General features: G+C 46.5%; 1 protein-coding gene and 1 pseudogene across 2 annotated transcripts in view; one reads left to right on the top strand and one right to left on the bottom strand.

Moving 5' to 3' along the window:
- LOC148473964 (uncharacterized) overlaps positions 1-18,835 on the top strand; it is an 83,356-nt pseudogene extending 64,521 nt beyond the window's left edge. The window contains exons 11-15 of the transcript XR_015872944.1: positions 1,789-1,911; positions 4,301-4,410; positions 7,570-7,735; positions 14,363-14,471; positions 18,564-18,835. The product of XR_015872944.1 is annotated as an uncharacterized LOC148473964 (transcript). The remainder of the gene's footprint in view (positions 1-1,788; positions 1,912-4,300; positions 4,411-7,569; positions 7,736-14,362; positions 14,472-18,563) is intronic.
- Positions 15,648-19,535, bottom strand: part of LOC148473963 (aldo-keto reductase family 1 member D1-like) — a 48,508-nt gene continuing 44,620 nt past the window's right edge. Inside the window, exon 9 of the mRNA XM_088459287.1 lies at positions 15,648-18,677. Within this exon, the coding sequence (XP_088315413.1) occupies positions 18,635-18,677 (43 nt within the window). The 3' untranslated portion in view covers positions 15,648-18,634. The remainder of the gene's footprint in view (positions 18,678-19,535) is intronic.

Below are 19,535 nucleotides of genomic sequence, written 5' to 3'. Positions count from 1 at the left end.
TGCCTGTGCCGGCAGCCTGTCGGCGGTTATGCACCCTCCAGCTCTATGATCTTGGCATGTGCAGCACATTGCTCCGAGCACTTGTATACACTTGATTTTAGTGGAAATTAGCATTCTTAGATTAGATTAAAGCAACATGCTGGTGCAGGGCCCCTTCTAATTTCCATTTGTCAAAAAAAAAAGAAGAACACATAAAACCCCCAAAACAGGGTAATCTGGTTACTGTGCCCTGGGAAGATTACTAGGATACCTAATAGATGAACACTATGCAGTCACTGGAGTATAGATACTGATCCCCCATTGCCGGTTACAGGTAACGTCATTTCATCTTGGCGTTACCTAGCGACGGAAAACTTTTTGCTGCATGATGAATTGCAAGATTCCGCTGCTCCCATAGAGGTCTAACAGTGACAGCGGTAATGCGTCGCTAAATAGTCGAGCAATGGAGACATTTCTGATTGCCCCCGGATTAACCTTTTGATAAATTGAGAGAAGCTGAGGAAATCCCTTTGTGTGGTGAACACACAGGATAAGCGATCTGTTACAGCCACGTTCTCCTAACGTGCTACTGACCGAGCGCTGCAGAGACTTTAGATGGAAGCGTGACCTGGTCTGACTGTTCCCAATACCGCTGTATAATCCAATCCACATTTAAACATTTTCATATTGGTAAATGCATTATTTGCACCAGAAATAGTTATTATAAATTATAGGGACTAGGGAGCCTATACATCATCGGGGAGGGTAGGGTGGTCTCCGATAACTAAGTATCCAACTCGCCGCCAGTTGCGGCTGTGTATACTTAATTATTGCTCCTGTGCGAGGACAGCTGCTCTGCGATCACAAATGCCCACAGACGCAGGGTCACCATGTGGAGGAGGTGGAGAGATCCCACTTCACAACCTTGGACCTCCTTCCCCACAGGAAGAAGAGGGGGGCTCCTGGAACCATCACCATCTGAGTAAAGTAGAGCGTCGGTTCCCGCAAGCAAACTGAAAATTTTAGGTTGTCGGAGTTTGCTGAATATTAGACGGGCCAATCGGGCCCCTGACATTGAATGGGCCCGTTACTTAAAACATGCAGAAACATTAATGGACCCGTTAGTGATCATGAATAGGCCCCTATCTTGTGCAGATCCTGCTATTAACGATTTAGGCCATGGCCTCGATTCAATAGCCCGCGATGTAAATAGCGCCGGGAGATAGCTCCCTTAGCTATTCAATTGTGCGCTGTGTTTAGTTGGAGAATGCCCGTTCTCGCAACTAAACACCCTGTTTAAGGCGCGGGAACGGGCATTCCCCGAACCTAACTTCCCGGCGCGATGCTGTTTTCCTGGCACTAAGGGCAGAAAACAGCCTCGCGTCGGGACTTTTGTCGGATTTCTGCTCGCATCCCCGGAGGGTTGCGAGAAGAAATCCTTAGTCGGGGTGAGCTGCGCGGTATATTGAATAGCTCCGGGAGCTGATTCCCAGCGCTATTCACATCGCGTAGAATAGAATCGTGCCCCATAAGTCCTTTACTCCCTCTCCCTTCTCCTGAGAGATCCTGCAGGTCTTGCAGGGGTCGTGTACAGATTGTAGTTTTTCTGAACTGGATGCATTAAGCATTGTGCAATACTTCATGTTTGGCTCAGCTGTGCCGAAGGGGCCCCTATTATTGCTGCGCTATGTCAGTGCTAAAACCAGGACCTGTGTTTGTAATTAGTTTAACAGATTTTCTGGGCAGCTGCGAGAACCAGCTGTGGCCGTTTCATCACTCCTGAGACTTTTCATATTGTGTCCAATCCAGGCCTTGGAACAATGCAAAGACGCCGGGCTGGTGAAGTCTATCGGAGTGTCCAACTTTAACCGCAATGGGCTGGAGCTCATCCTAAATAAGCCGGGACTGAAATACAAGCCGGTCTGCAATCAGGTAGCAAAGTAGATGTTTATAGAGTGTGTTTAACTGGTGACAGAGGGGCCTGTTATTTCCATTTTTCATCTCCTGTGTGTCCGTGTATCCACAGTTTTGAAGTGCGAGGGGATAGCTCAATCTGTAGCATTGACCGTCACCAGCAGCACAGAGTATATCAGGAGTTGAGTGATGGGTCAGTGAGGACAGGGCTGCATGTGATAGGGGCAGTGACATGATGTGAGGAGGGGAATGGAGGCAGCAGGAAGCCACAAACTGAGAGTTATATAGTGGGAGGAGCAGAGCCCCCAGCAGCACAGAGTATATCAGGAGATGAGTGATGTGTCAGTGAGGACGGGGCTACATGTGACAGGGGCAGTGACATGATGTGAGGAGGGGAATGGAGGCAGCAGGAAGCTACAGACTGAGAGTTATATAGTGGGAGGAGCAGGGTCCCCCAGCAGCACAGAGTATATCAGGAGATGTGTGATGTGTTAGTGAGGACGGGGCTACATGTGACAGGGGCAGTGACATGATGTGAGGAGGGGAATGGAGGCAGCAGGAAGCCACAGACTGAGAGTTATATAGTGGGAGGAGCAGGGTCCCCCAGCAGCACAGAGTATATCAGGAGATGTGTGATGTGTTAGTGAGGACAGGGCTGCATGTGACAGGGGCAGTGACATGATGTGAGGAGGGGAATGGAGGCAGCAGGAAATCACAGACTGAGAGTTATATAGTGGGAGGAGCAGGGTCCCCCAGCAGCACAGAGTATATCAGGAGATGAGGGATGTGTCAGTGAGGACAGGGCTGCATGTGACAGGGGCAGTGACATGATGTGAGGAGGGGAATGGAGGCAGCAGAATGCCACAGACTGAGAGTTATATAGTGGGAGGAGCAGGGTCCCCCAGCAGCACAGAGTATATCAGGAGATGAATGATGTGTCAGTGAGGACAGGGCTGCATGTGACAGGGGCAGTGACATGATGTGAGGAGGGGAATGGAGGCAGCAGAATGCCACAGACAGAGTTATATAGTGGGAGGAGCAGGGTCCCCCAGCAGCACAGAGTATATCAGGAGATGAATGATGTGTCAGTGAGGACGGGGCTACATGTGACAGGGGCAGTGACATGATGTGAGGAGGGGAATGGAGGCAGCAGAATGCCACAGACTGAGAGTTATATAGTGGGAGGAGCAGGGTCCCCCAGCAGCACAGAGTATATCAGGAGATGAATGATGTGTCAGTGAGGACAGGGCTGCATGTGACAGGGGCAGTGACATGATGTGAGGAGGGGAATGGAGGCAGCAGGAAATCACAGACTGAGAGTTATATAGTGGGAGGAGCAGGGTCCCCCAGCAGCACAGAGTATATCAGGAGATGAGGGATGTGTCAGTGAGGACAGGGCTGCATGTGACAGGGGCAGTGACATGATGTGAGGAGGGGAATGGAGGCAGCAGGAAGCCACAGACAGAGTTATATAGTGGAAGGAGCAGGGTCCCCCAGCAGCACAGAGTATAGCAGGAGATGAGTGATGTGTCAGTGAGGACAGGACTGCATTTGACATGATGTGAGGAGTGGAATGGAGGCAGCAGGAAATCTTATAATGAAAAGAAGAATAAAAGTAATAATTGTAGTAAAGTATAGATATATTATAGTGTTTCTATTTTTATGTACACACATTTATTTAAATAAATGAAAAAGTAAATAAAGACATTAGTAAAGTATAAAAAAAAGAAGTAGCAATCATGCTTTTTACAATGGTGTAATAATAAATGCAGGCAGAATGCAATAGATGGGTGTGAAAGTCGATCCTGAGCTGTTTCCTCAAGGAAATTTATTACTGGACGTTTTGACTAATGAAAGTGTAAAGGTGCGCACACATACACGATATGCTCCCTGAGCGATATCGTCTAGTGTGTCCCCGGCAGGGTGTGTCAGTGCCATTCATGACATTGAGCACACCCGCTGAACGATATCATTAACAATATCATTCAGCGCTGGGCTCTCTCCCCCATTTCCCAGCATGCACCAACCTGACGATATTGTCAGATTGGCCTGCATGATTACCCGATGAACGATAATGACGAACGCGCATCGTCATTATCGTTCATCGTTTTGGTGTTAAAAATGGGCGATAAAGTGGACGACTGAACGATAACGATATCGTTGTTGTTCAGTCGTCAACTTTAATCGCCCAGTGTGTACGCACCTTAAGAGAATTAATGTGCTGGAACGAAAGTCTATGGAAGTAGCCTTAAACACATAACTACATAGATAAAAGCACACACACAGTTACAGTACATAAATAAGATTAAATAAATGCCTGGGCTAAAGAGCTTACAACCTATATAGGTAATAGGAGACACCTGTGTTTAGTGACAAACGAGCCTGTTTTGTGTCTTGCTCCTTGCAGATAGAATGTCACCCGTACCTGACAGAGAATGAGCTGATGGAGTTCTGTAAATCTAAGGACATCGTTATTGTGTGCTATGGGGTGATGGGATCGCCAGCACCCGCCACATGGTGAGAGATGTTATAATAAATCAGTTTACGGCAGACTCGTTCCTCAGGACCCCACACAGGTCACGTTGTCTCCAGGTCACCCAGCAGGTGCACAGGTGTAATAATTTGTGATTCTGTGAGGAGACCTGGAAAACATGCCCTGGTTGGGGTCCCGAGGACCGAGTTTGAGAACATGTGGCTTATAGGAACCTAGGGCCTAATTCTCTACGGATCGCAATTGCGATCGCAGCTGAGATTACACACGCAGTCTCACTGCGATGATCACTATGCCGTCTCAGCACGACATAGGGGTGCCCATCTTACGTTACACACGTCCGTAATGTTTAGCAAGACTTTGAAACCATGGGTAACATGGAGTACCATCGCAGCCTCACACACACTTGTACAAGCTCTGATCTTAATCTGGAATTGCTAACCTCAGCGCACGCAGTGAAAGGCAAAGCTGCGTAGGGCATCGCAGTGGGTAAATTATGCATGACCCTGCAACAGCATTCAAACGCCCTGGCACGCCTGCGTTTCGCCGACCACCCCCCGTCACCTCCCACAAACGGCACTTCCTGTCAATCACTCTGCGATGGGTCTGCATAGTCACCGCAGTCCCGATCACAGTGACTGGTTCGCACAAGCGCAATGAGATGCATATGCAGAACGCAACAATCGTCCGATTGCGTGCATAATCGCAGTTGCAATCCTTGCTGAATCATTCCGTAGGAGTAACATCTAAACCTACAGATGTGTCCTGCTACTTCTTTGCTGTGAGCACAGCAAATTGCGCCATGGTTGGCGCGAGGCATGCGTCCACGAGTGGAAATGCGCACTGCGTTCGCACCCGCGCCGGCATATGTAAGTGGAGATGACAGAACGTATCAAGTTTTTCAGAAGTAATTGCCAAATCTAATGTCACTGGTAAAGCTGTATTGGTGATAGTAATACACTATACTTAATGCTGAACCCACAGACTATGGGGATCATTCAGACCCACTTGCAAGCGGCAGTACGCTCGCAAGTGGGTCGATGTTCCCCACTGCGCATGCGCACGACGGAGGGAGCTCCGTCGTGCGCATGCGCGAGACCCGGACTGCGACAGCCAAGCTGTCACTCCGGGTCTCGCACCAAAGGGGGCGTGCTGTCGATGGTGACTGACAGCACGCCCCCTTTGGTGGGCGTGCCGGGGGCGTGCCTGCCAGACAGAGGCGTTCCCATGGGAACGCCTACCGTCTGAAGCCAGCCCCACTGACATCACTAGTGATGTCAGTGGGAGTGATTTGGGCTCTGATAGAGCCAAAATCACTCCAGGGCTTGTGGCTGGGAAACCCTACCGCAGGGTTTCCGTCGCAAGTCCGATGGTCGCCATGGTCAAGACGATCGCGACCATCTTTTTAGACGCTCGTATATGCTGTGGGTGGTGACCCACAGCTATGCGAGCGTCCATGAGGACGCTCCATTTTAATGGAGGAGGGCCCTGATTCAGAGCGAGCGCTCTGGTCAGAGCGTCCGGCTCTGAATCAGGGCCTATGTCAGCACTACAAATGGCTGCTCGTGTTGTGCTGCTGTCTGTACCTGAATAGAGGTGGGGGATCTTTTATCTGGAGACCCCATCCCCAGAATGCCAGAAGTAATTTTATTTTAATAATTGCTTTTATTGGTTATGTCATAAACACAGACATGATCGCCTTGCTCCAACTTCTAGTCACTATTGCAACCCAAGTAATGTGGAGGAGTTGGTCAGACACACAGACATGATTGCCTTGCTTCTCCTGCGAGCACTATGAGGAGCACAGCAATGCATATTAATGTGGAGGAGTTGGTCAGACACACAGACGTGATGGCCTTGCTCCTGCAAGCACTATGAGGAGCACTGCAAAGCATATTAATGTGAAGGGATAGGTCAGACACACCGACATGATGACCTTCTCTTTCTTCTATCAGCACTATGAGGAGCACTGCAATACACACAGACATGATTGCATTTAGCTATAGTCACTGCGAAAGGGTTTATTTTGAAATGTGTTTTTGCAGATTTTAGGTGTGATACTCCAAATGAGAGAAACCCTTTGTACTCATTAGCAGGTATGCTGATTTAGCACCCAAGGCCAATATGATGAAATGTATACTCCTACATTCCTCCAACTGTTATCTCAGCAGTGTGTATTCTGGTAATCAGTGCACATTTCCCATTGTTGTGGCCAGTGTACAATACAGACAGCTTTCTATGGTGGTTACTAGAGAAGACAGAAGCTATTACCTGGTGGTTAGTGTACAATACAGACAGCTTTCTATGGTAGTTACTAGAGAAGACAGAAGCTATTACCTGGTGGTTAGTGTACAATACAGACAGCATTCTCTGGTGGTTACTAAAGAAGACAGAAGCTATTCTCTGGTGGCTAGTGTACAATACAGACAGCATTCTCTGGTGGTTGCTAGACAAGACAGAAGCTATTCTCTGGTGGCTAGTGTACAATACAGACAGCATTCTCTGGTGGTTACTAGACAAGACAGAAGCTATTCTCTGGTGGCTAGTGTACAATACAGATAGCATTCTCTGGTGGTTACTAGACAAGACAGAAGCTATTCTCTGGTGGCTAGTGTACAATACAGACAGCATTCCCTGGTGGTTACTAGTCAAGACAGAAGCTATTCTCTGGTGGCTAGTGTACAATACAGACAGCATTCTCTGGTGGTTGCTAGACAAGACAGAAGCTATTCTCTGGTGGCTAGTTTACAATACAGACAGCATTCTCTGGTGGTTACTAGACAAGACAGGGACCCCCCCACCCGGCAGCTGCAAAGAGCAGCAGCCGCCGGGGAAATGTAAATAAACCCCACAGCCCCATGTACCTGGCGGCTGCTCGGAGGTGGTCGCGATGTTCCGAACATCGATGGTCCCATATATCGATGACTGGTATTTAAAAAACAAAAAACCATGTTAATGTTTAAAAAAAACTATATATATATTATGTTTAAATATAATTGTGTGGGATAAGTTATAAATAGATGTTCTTGACCTACTTCAATCATAAAATGAAACAACAATTTCTGAGCGGTTTATGGAAATTTGTTTTGTCAATTAAGTGGTTAAAAAAATAAAAATGTGCGTGGTCCCTTTAATAACACTTTGCTCACCGAATGGTCAACTGCAAATTTGTTTCCGTTCTACAGGGCGAATCATACCTGCCCGAGTCTACTGACAGATCCCGTCCTCATATCGATCGGTGAGAAATACCAGAAAAGCCCTGCGCAGGTAGCCATCCGCTATACCGTACAGAGGGGCTGCGTGGCCATTGTGAAGAGCTTCAGCCCTGAGCGCATCCGGCAGAACATACAGGTAGCGTAACGCGCCTAAAGGTCTGACGTCATCAAAATAGCAATATAATGAAGTCTTTAAAATGTGATATAGTGGAACCTTTCTTTTTATTAAACCAATGGTCACAGCTTTGCTTATATTTAGCGTTTAAGTGACCTGTTTATCTGTAGCACCGCTGGCAGTGCAGACATCTCTGAATCAGGCCCAGTAACACTGCAGGCATCATGTTAGCAAAAAAAAAAAATGACACGAAGCAATCGATGGTGGCCTCATGCCATGTATGGCAAAGACACTTGCCATTGGGCCCGATCCATCGAAGGTTGTGAAACGGCGCCCATCAATGGCCTACTTGGGGCTCGCATGTACAGATAGCAGAGGAGGGCAATCTCCTCATCCTGGCCCCTTTAGTAGATAAGCACAGGATGCAGCAGAACCAGGGCCTGAGACTGATTAGTTCCCAGCATGCCCCACTGCCCAGAGGTCCTCTGGTTGAGTTGCTGGGATGTAATTCTGCCATAGCTGCTAGACCACATTACCTATCTCTAAGCTAAATCATTTTTTTGCAAAGCACTTAAGTGTGGCGACCGTTTGCACCGTTGTCTTGATGGTGAGAATGATAGGTGGTTTTGCCCATTTTGCCACTGCTCTGCACAGCACGCCAGCTCCACGAATGGCGGAGGAGAAAGGGATACAGCGTTCATAAGCACTAGACACGTCCCTGGCCCAGGATAAGTTGGGAGGTAAGTGTCTAGCAACCCATACTGAATCCGTGGTAGGAACTGCAGCTCCATCTTGTGGCAGACCTGGGTTACTGCACTATGATGAAACCTAGAACAGGATTACTAGGAAATGTTATGCTCTCTTCCTGTTAGCACTGACTGCAGCAGGTAATTCAGGACATTTCCAGGTAGTTGAAAAGAGGGTCATTAATATATTAACAACATAACACAACTACAACACAAGCAGAGTACAGTAGCTGGCGCAATAAGAATATGAAAAAAAACATTATTCGTTATTCCATATGGAAATTTCCAGGAGACTCACGAATTTCGCCAGATGGTCCCAGTTCCTGGATGAAGTGGGTAGGGGGGGACATGATGACTCAATTCACTATGAATCGCCGCACACTGTAACGTATCTCTGCAGTTTGTGGCATTATTTCATGGGTAGCGAGACATCGATGACGCGATTAATGTCGCCAGGCCCTCGCCCCTCCTGGATGGAACTTGCCCTCCCCGAATCTCTCAGAAGCCAAATTGGGAAAATACAGTAGGTATGAATTATTCTAACACATTGTATATATATATATATATATATATATATATATATACACACATATATATATATATATATATATATATATATACATATATTTATTTTTTTAAGCAAACACAGGGCTCTATGTACTAAGCCTTGGAAAGAGATACAGTGGATAGAGATAAAGTACCAACCAATCAGCTCCTAACTGTCATTTTTCAAACACAGCCGGTAAAGTGACAATTAACAGCTGATTGGTTGGTACTTTATCTCCACCCACTTCATATTCAAGGCTTAGTACATAGGCCCCATAGTCAGAGGCGCTTTAAGCAAGGAGGGGGCCCATGTCCAGGCTCCGATCGGGCCCCCTCCTCTCCGGCGGTGCAGTAGACTTTGGCATTCTGCCAGAGTATACTGCACATGCACGGTTCTCCTGGAAAATGGCGCCTGAGCCGCGTCCCCGGGACCTCTCTACTGCGCATGCGCGAATCACCGGGAAAATGGCCAGAGCGGCCGTTTTCCCGGTGATTTCTGCAGCCAGCGCCTGGCCGACGGAGGGGGAAGTATATTTAATTGGGTGTGCGGGTCCCCCCTGGACCGCACACCTTGCCTGGACTGCCAAGGGCCGGGCCTGGGTGAAGGGGGCATGGCCTAATTGCGGGAGGCGTGGTCACGCCCATTTAAGAAGAAAAAAACATAGTTGCAGCGCCGTGCGCTGGGGAAGGGGGCGCTGTGAGCCACTCAGCCAAGCTCATATCAGGGAGGGGGGTTCGATCACGATGATCGCTCCCCCAACACGCATAAGAGACTGCTTAATTTTTATAATAGCTTGTAGGCAATGTTACATCATAAATCATGGCAAATATGCTTTTAATAATAAAAGCCCCTTTCCCTGACTAGTGGTGACCACTCACGCGGTCCTTGGCCGGCTGACGGCCCGAGCTTCAGGGACTGACAGGCTGGAGAAACCGGAATAAATAACGCGAACAGTGTATTGAGAACATTAGATGTTGCCATAGTAACAATTTAATTTAAACTCACCTTTGATTGTGACTTAAGTGGATCCAGATGAGAGTTAAAGTCCTCACATGTTCCGAGCAGGAAAAAGGTGCAGGATTACTGGGGAGGTCCAATGAGAGTTGGCCAACTTCAGTTTACAAGGAGACGTGCTATTTGGACAGCATGCGACGGAGATGAGGTCAGTCCTCTGAGAAGGAATTAAGTGTACGTTTTGTTGGAAAGTGTATCCAGCCATGGACATATTTGTACTAATGCACAGTCTGGTAATAAGGGAGTGGGAACAAACTACACGGCCCTCCGCACAATCACAGGTCCAGGGGAGGTTTACCAAAGCTTCCAAAATGGAAAAGTGGAATTGTCGCCCATAGCAACCTAGCTATCATTTTCCAGAATGTACTAGACAAATGATAGCTAGAACCTGATTGGTTGCTGTGGCCAACATCCACTTTTCCTTTATGAAAGTTTTGATAAATTCCCCCATCCCCGTATTTTCATACAGTAACTGTCCATGAGGTGGCAGCAAAAAGGCGTCTCCTTAGTGTAGAAGGTAAATATACTAAGGTGAGAGTTTTTAGAGGTGGAGATGTTGCCCATAGCAACCAATCAGATTCTAGCTATTATCTTCTAGAACACAGGTTCTCAAACTTGTCCTCAAACTTTGTCCCAAACAGTGCATGTTTTCCAGGTCTCCTCACAGAATCACAAGTGATAAAATTAGCTCCACTTGTGGATCTTTTCAAATGTGTCAGTGAGTAATGACTACACCTGTGTGGCTGCTGGGTGACCTGGAAAATGTGAACTGTGTGGGGTCCTGAGGACCGAGTTTGAGAACCACTGTTCTAGAAGGTTCTATTTAAATGTTAAATAGAATCTGATTGGTTGCTACTACTAGGGGCAACATCTCCACAATTTACGCCCAGGAGTAAGAACTTATCACGTATAAAATATAATTTGATTACGTTGTAGGGGTGGCCAAGGATCCGGACTTGCCTTCTCTTATATGTCACAGCAATAGATGTTCACTACATGACACCATGGAGGTGTGGCCTACAGCAACCAATCAGATTCAAGCTTTTATAAAGTGCATTATATAAACTGATAGCTAGAATCCAATTGGTTGACATAGGAAACCTCCACCTAGAAGGCATAAAACATCTCCTGGCCATATCTCTGTGACGATCCATCCCATCTTCCGAGTTACTAACTTGGATGAATGGAGAGAAGTATGCCGTAAAATCATCAATGTTTTCCCTTTGCTTTCTATGTTTGCAACACAGTAATTCCCCATAATGAGAGTTCCCCGTTTTTACTTATTGTATATTATAAAGTGTTCATGAACACATAATATTTTTGTTACACGGAAAATCACCCCCTTACCTACAAAGACGCATCACTCGTCGCAGATCACTGGATTGTAGCATGGGAGTAAGCCTATGATCCCGCAGAATGGCCGTGGGTATTGAGACACTGGAGCCATGTTTCTTGCATATGGGATCGCAGACGCACACACCCAAACCGTTCGCAAAATGCCTGCATTCCTCGCTGTCGCTCCGTTACCTCCCCCAAATGTTGACTGTCAATCACACTGCGAGTAAAAGAAAAAGACACCGCGAGAGACTACAAATGTGTGCCTTGATGCATGCGCTTTGCGACTTAGACATGCGCAGTTTACCGATAATCGCTCAACTCTGTAAACATCGGAACAGCGTACAACTCTGAAACAGTTCCCCCAGCTGAACTATATACAGGAATAAGAGCTCAAACTGAATTCTGTACCTAGGGCCAGATTCAGCAGCGATCGCAATTGCAACTACGTACGCAGAACGGCCGATTGCTCAGTACTGCGCATACATCGCACTGCGATTATGCATACAGATAGGAATCCATCGCAGAGTGAGTGACAGGCCGTCAGCGTTTGGGCGTGGTGACGGGGGGAGTGGTTGGAGAAACGCATGCGTGTCTGTCCGTTGGAACGCCGTTGCATGGGCGTGCATAAATTAGCCACTGCGATTGCCTACGCAGCTTGTGTACTCACTGCGTACGAAGAGACTTGCGATTTCTGCGACGGGTCAGACCTGATGTAACTGTGCGTGATGGGCGGATGTGCTTCGCTGGTAACGATGTATACGCAGGACTGCGAGGTATTACGGATGTGAGAAGGCAGCAGTGGGCGATTCTATGCTGGCCAAGCGGTGGCAGGAATTAGTATATTTTCGCAGCTTCATTGCGTGCGATTACGCAGCTGCGATCCGTGCTGAATCAGGCCCCTAGCCCGGAGCAACCAATCAGACATTTTCTCTCATCGTGTGATTTGCTCTAGAGAGATAGAAATCCTCTTTCTGATTGGCTGTCGTGGCAGAGTTAAACCTTTGGAGCAAAACGGTCACTAACCATCCCTTCTAGTACCTAACGCTAACCCTCCCTCCTGGTGCATAACCCTAACCATCCCTCTTAGTGCCTAACGCTAACCCTCCCTCCTGGTACATAACCCTAACCGTCCTTTCTAGTGCCTAACCCTCCCTCCTGGTACATAACCCTAACCGTCCTTTCTAGTGCCTAATGCTAACCCTCCAGTAAGTGCCTAGCCCTAACCCTCCCTCCTGGTGCCTAACGCTAACCATCCCTTCTAGTGCCTAACGCTAACCTTCTGGTAAGTGCCTAGCCCTAACTATCCATTCTAGTGCCTAAACCCCCCTCTTGGTACATAACCTTAACCATCTCTTCTAGTGCCTAGCGCTAACCCTCCGGTAAGTGCCTAGCCCTAAACCCCCCTCCTGGTGCATAACCCTATCCATCCCTTCTAGCGCCTAACGTTAACCATCCGGTAAGTTCCTAGCCCTAACCCTTCCTCCCTTCTAGTGCCTAATGCTAACCCTCCCTCCTAGTGCCTAACGCTAATCATCCCTCCTGGTGCATAACCCTAACCATCCCTTCTAGTGCCTAGCCCTAACCATCCCTCCTGGTGCATAACCCTAACCATCCCTTCTAGAGCCTAACCCAACCCTCCGGTAAGTGCCTAGCCCTAACCCTCCCTCCTGGTGCATAACCCTAACCGTCCCTGCTATAGCCTAATGCTAACCCTCCGGTAAGTGCCTATCCCTAACCCTCCCTCCTGGTGCATAACCCTAACCAACCCTTCTAGTGCCTAATGCTAACCCTCCGGTAAGTGCCTATCCCTAACCCTCCCTCTTGGTGCATAATCCTAACTATCCCTTCTAGTGCATAACGCTAACCCTCCCTTCTGGTGCATAACCCTAACCATCCCTTCTAATGCCTAGACAGTGGGCCGATTCATCACGGATCGCAGTTGCTAAGGCGCACGCTATCAGTTGATTTTTGCATTCTGCGTATGCGAACAGAATTGCGGTTGCAGGAGCTACAAAAACCCAGAGCAGAGTGATTGACAGGAAGTGCCGTGTGTGGGCGGTGACGGGGGGGGGGGGGGGGAACCCAGGCGTGTCAGTGCGTTTCAACACTGTCGCAGGGGCGTTCATAAATTTGGCCATAAGCAGCCATAACACTGATAGCGTGCGTGGCTGGTAGCGATTTCTGAGTAAGGTCAGGGCTTGTGCAAGTGTGTATACCGGTCCCATGTTACCGATTGTTTCGCTATATTCCCCTAGTATACGGATGTAAGGGGAAGTGGGCGTCCTTAAGTCAGGCTGCGTTCTCAATGTAGCACCGCTGATATTAGCAACTGCGGTGCGTACGGATAAGCAGAATTGTGAACAGTTAGTGAATCAGGCCCGGTGTTAGTAATATATATATATATCCTTTATATAGTGATGTTTGTAGCAATACGGACAGGTGAGCACATAAATATTGTTTTTAGGGATCATATTCACTATTAAAGAAGATGGGCAAATTAACCCTTATGTAGTCACTGTGAATACGTTTGCTTGTGAATAAGGGACTAAGGGGTCTATTTACTAAGCTTACATAGGAGATAATGTGCCAGCCAATCAGCTCCTGTCATTTTTCAAACACAGCCTGTGACATGACAGGAGCTAATTGGCTGGTACCTTATCTCCATTCACCTTGGGGTCTATTTACGAAGCCTTGGATGGAGGTAAAGTGAACGGAGATAAAGTACCAGCCAATCAGCTCCTAATTGACATCTCACAGGCTGTGTTTAAAAAATGACAGCTAGGAGCTGATTGGCTGATACCTTATCACCGTTCATTTTCTCTCCTAACACTGCTTAGTAACTAGACCCTTGAAGACATTAACACCTTAACCTAGAACATATACTGTTGTGGCCAGATCCCGGGAATGTTACAGGCTTCCAGCTATATATTGTCTTGTACGGCTACGTGACACTGCAGGAGGAGTTTACGTTCCACTTTTTTTTTTATTTTTATCTCACATCAGGTGTTCGACTTCCATCTCAGCCCGGAAGAAATGAAAGCCATCGACACCCTCAACAGAAACTATCGCTACTACAAATACGTAATGGAAGTAGACAAATTCATGCCTGATGGTGAGACTCGTATCAACAAAACAGGAGGCTTAAGGTCTCCACAACATCACGTGCTCTGGCTTTGAGCCCAGTGGGTACGGAGAGGCCCAGAGTACTCCAACCTGGTTTTAGGTGTGTCTTTTTCCCCCAAACCAGTATCTATCTGAGGGCCCCATGAGGACTTGGGGGGTTATTGAGAGTCGGTCGCTAGCGCTGAGCGCTCGCAACCGACCAGGTGTTGCCCCACTGGGCATGCGCACAACAGAGCCGGGTCCGTGGTGCGCATGCGCAAGACCCGGCTAGCGACGGACGCTCCGTCGCTAGGGGTCTCGCAGCAGACGGGGCGAGCTGTCGATGGTGAGTGACAGCTCGCCCCATTTGAGGGCAGGCAGGGGTCGTGCCTGCCCAAACGGAGGCGTTCCCGCCGGAACGCTTGCCATTTGGGGGCGGCCCCACTGACATCATTGCTGATGTCGGTGGGGAACTTCCTGCTCGAGCAGAGCAGGAAGCTCCCTGGGGCTTACGAGTGCCCAGACCCAACCTTAGGGTCTGGTCATAAGCCCCGATGGTCGCGATGGTCTTGACCATCGCGGCCATCACCCATGTCGGTCGCTAGAGCTGTGGGTGTTAACCCACAGCTTAGCGATCGACAAGGAGGCGGTCGTTCAGGATGCAAGCGGCCGCCCTGATTCAGCGCGACCGCTTGCAACTAACGACCGCCTCTGAATGAGGTCCTTAACCAGTACTCCAAACGGAACGCAAACGGGTCTATTTGTCCTTTATGCACGGCCGAACGATTGCAGATGTTCCGATGCTGCATATCATGTTAGCAGCTGTGATAAGCATAGCCAGCCGCAGCTGGATCACCCCCTCTGTTCTGCAGAGATTTCTGAAATTCAAGTGATTTTGGAAGCGATACCGATTTAGGTTCTGTAAGTCAGTCTGTTCCTAATATACCCCATAATAAAACGGTACGAGGATATGCTGCCTGCACGGTCATGTACTCCTAATTTGCATAGTTATCCAGGTTATAGGTGAGGACATATGTAAAATAATGGAGGTTGCAGGTGTACTTCAGGGTCCAGTCTTCAATTTGGGCAACACCGGGCATCCCAGCTATTTAGACTTGTTTACATTAGTGTCTGCGCCCATCATCAAGTCAATTTTGAGAACACGACACAGAACAAAATGCCGAAGTTACCGAGAAACTGGGTTTTATTTTATGAATAGTAGGTTGTGACTCTTGTACAAAGTACAATACTTTATAAAATAAAAAACAGTGAACTGTAAGAAAGTACAATGGTGCAAGAATGTCCATACAATATACTGTACACAGTGATTTAGCCATTATTAATGCGGATTTCCCCTTTACTAGATAAAAACAGTAACACTTTGAAAGTCTGTATTCATGTAAAATGCTTCCTTCATGGTAAGGAGAGACTAGCAGATGCAGAATGTTATCACTAATAACCCATCTTTAGTGTACGAACAGCCCTTTTCACCCTGTCACGGTGCCCTCGTCACCTTGGCACAGAGGCAGCAGCCATGTTGAGGGCTGAACCAACATTAATGGGGATATAGACTATGAATTTACTAGTAGAGCTAGTGAACTAGTAACATGACTGAGGCGTGAGGTATTGTCACTAGTTCCAAGTAAACTACATTTTTACAGACATTGGTCCAACCCTCTCCCTCAAACCTCCCAGAGTGTTGGGGATACATGTCAGCGTATGAGCTTCTGGTCTGTAGCTATGGAATATACCAAATGCTGTTTAACATAAAAATCAGAATGATTGAATAATAAATGCGGAATGCCACTCCCCTAATTGTTCATTATGAATGTAATTTGCCAATAAGCTCAGGCGCTGATGGGAAAACTGTGAGACATTGGATACAGGTAACTTATGTGGCGAGAACGGTGTATATAAGTTGTTATAATGGTGTGTGATAATAATTGCCAGTGAGCTGAGGCACTTGTGGGACATTAATGCTATGAGGCATCAGGCACCGATATTAGGAGGCGAGGATTGTGTATATAAGCTGCTATAATGATGTGTGATAATAATAGCCAGTGAGCTGAGGCACTTGTGGGACATTAATGCTATGAGGCATCAGGTACCGATATTAGGAGACGAGGATTGTGTATATAAGCTGCTATAATGATGTGTGATAATAGCCAGTGAGCTGAGGCACTTGTGGGACATTAATGCTATGAGGCATCAGGCACCGATATTAGGTGACGAGGACTGTGTATATAAGCTGCTATAATGATGTGTGATAATAATAGCCTGTGAGCTGAGGCACTTGTGGGACATTAATGCTATGAGGCATCAGGCACCGATATTAGGTGACGAGGACTGTGTATATAAGCTGCTATAATGGTGTGTGATAATAATAGCCAGTGAGCTGAGGCACTTGTGGGACATTAATGCTATGAGGCATCAGGCACCGATATTAGGTGACGAGGACTGTGTATATAAGCTGCTATAATGATGTGTGATAATAATAGCCAGTGAGCTGAGGCACTTGTGGGACATTAATGCTATGAGGCATCAGGCACCGATATTAGGTGACGAGGACTGTGTATATAAGCTGCTATAATGATGTGTGATAATAATAGCCTGTGAGCTGAGGCACTTGTGGGACATTAATGCTATGAGGCATCAGGCACCGATATTAGGTGACGAGGACTGTGTATATAAGCTGCTATAATGATGTGTGATAATAATAGCCAGTGAGCTGAGGCACTTGTGGGACATTAATGCTATGAGGCATCAGGCACCGATATTAGGAGGCGAGGATTGTGTATATAAGCTGCTATAATGATGTGTGATAATAGCCAGTGAGCTGAGGCACTTGTGGGACATTAATGCTATGAGGCATCAGGAATCGATATTAGGTGACGAGGATTGTGTATATAAGCTGCTATAATGATGTGTGATAATAATAGCCAGTGAGCTGAGGCACTTGTGGGACATTAATGCTATGAGGCATCAGGCACCGATATTAGGTGACGAGGACTGTGTATATAAGCTGCTATAATGATGTGTGATAATAATAGCCAGTGAGCTGAGGCACTTGTGGGACATTAATGCTATGAGACATCAGGCATCGATATTAGGTGACGAGGACTGTGTATATAAGCTGCTATAATGATGTGTGTTAATAGCCTGTGAGCTGAGGCACTTGTGGGACATTAATGCTATGAGGCATCAGGCACCGATATTAGGAGGCGAGGATTGTGTATATAAGCTGCTATAATGATGTGTGATAATAGCCTGTGAGCTGAGGCACTTGTGGGACATTAATGCTATGAGGCATCAGGCACCGATATTAGGTGACGAGGACTGTGTATATAAGCTGCTATAATGATGTGTGATAATAATAGCCAGTGAGCTGAGGCACTTGTGGGACATTAATGCTATGAGGCATCAGGCACCGATATTAGGTGACGAGGACTGTGTATATAAGCTGCTATAATGATGTGTGATAATAATAGCCTGTGAGCTGAGGCACTTGTGGGACATTAATGCTATGAGGCATCAGGCACCGATATTAGGAGGCGAGGATTGTGTATATAAGCTGCTATAATGATGTGTGATAATAAAAGCCAGTGAGCTGAGGCACTTGTGGGACATTAATGCTATGAGGCATCAGGCACCGATATTAGGTGACGAGGACTGTGTATATAAGCTGCTATAATGATGTGTGATAATAGCCTGTGAGCTGAGGCACTTGTGGGACATTAATCTGGCAATAGAAGTCTACATGTAACCTACCCACACCACCGCTCTGTTGCATTAATTTTTAAAGACCATGTACAGGACTAAGACACAGTTATATATTTGAATAATCAATAAACTACGGTACCAGATAAACTATGTAGCTATTTTATAAAGTGAGACAAGGAATCGGGAGATAACAAGTCGGAAGAAATATTGAATCAAAAAGTGGAATATGTTTAAAAATATAACTGTTCAGTTGTAAATACAAATAGGTATCTGTGATATAAAACAGCTGTGAAAGTCATTCAGTGCCAAAAGAGCTGGTCGCACGTCTGACGGAACAGAGGTGATTCCTTTCCTGATCCGTCTTTGTTTTTCTTCGATGTAGGTGGGAGGGCCACCCGCAGCTACAGTATCACACCATGTCCTAGACGCGGCGTCCTGCACGCCACTGGTCGCTCAGTACTCGTCCTTGAAGGGATATTCTGGATGATCGCTCCACCTAAATAACACACAAAATGATCAAAACTCCTTTACTGGTTAACGCGGTTCCCCGCTGCAAAATATCTTCAGTATCCATCTTTGCGCCTTAAATTAACATATTATAATGATGCCAATGCTTTTCTGTGCACAAAATAAAAAAAATTATATATAATTCTTCATATTTGTATATTTTTTTTTTTTTGTGAGGAGTATGAGGTGGCAATATTTATTTTTCTGTGAGGAGTATGAGGTGGCAATATTTATTTTTCTGTGAGGAGTATGAGGTGGCAATATTTATTTTTCTGTGAGGAGTATGAGGTGGCAATATTTATTTTTCTGTGAGGAGTATGAGGTGGCAATATTTATTTTTCTGTGAGGAGTATGAGGTGGCAATATTTATTTTTCTGTGAGGAGTATGAGGTGGCAATATTTATTTTACTGTGAGGTGTATGAGGTGGCAATATTTATTTTTCTGTGAGGAGTATGAGGTGGCAATATTTATTTTACTGTGAGGTGTATGAGGTGGCAATATTTATTTTTCTGTGAGGAGTATGAGGTGGCAATATTTATTTTTCTGTGAGGAGTATGAGGTGGCAATATTTATTTTTCTGTGAGGAGTGTGAGGTGGCAATATTTATTTTTCTGTGAGGAACATGAGGTGGCAATATTTCGTTTTCTGTGAGGAGTATGAGGTGGCAATATTTATTTTTCTGTGAGGAACATGAGATGGCAATATTTAGTTTTCTGTGAGGAGTATGAGGTGGCAATATTTAGTTTTCTGTGAGGAGGCAATATTTATTTTTCTGTGAGGAGTATGAGGAGGCAATATTTATTTTTCTGTGAGGAGTGTGAGGTGGCAATATTTATTTTTCTGTGA

This window comes from Taudactylus pleione, unplaced genomic scaffold (assembly GCF_031769625.1).
Source record: "Taudactylus pleione unplaced genomic scaffold, aTauple2 ptg000903l, whole genome shotgun sequence".
NCBI lineage: Eukaryota > Metazoa > Chordata > Amphibia > Anura > Myobatrachidae > Taudactylus > Taudactylus pleione.
The sequence above is the reverse complement of the archived record's forward strand: the minus strand, read 5'-3'. Positions and strand labels throughout refer to the sequence as shown.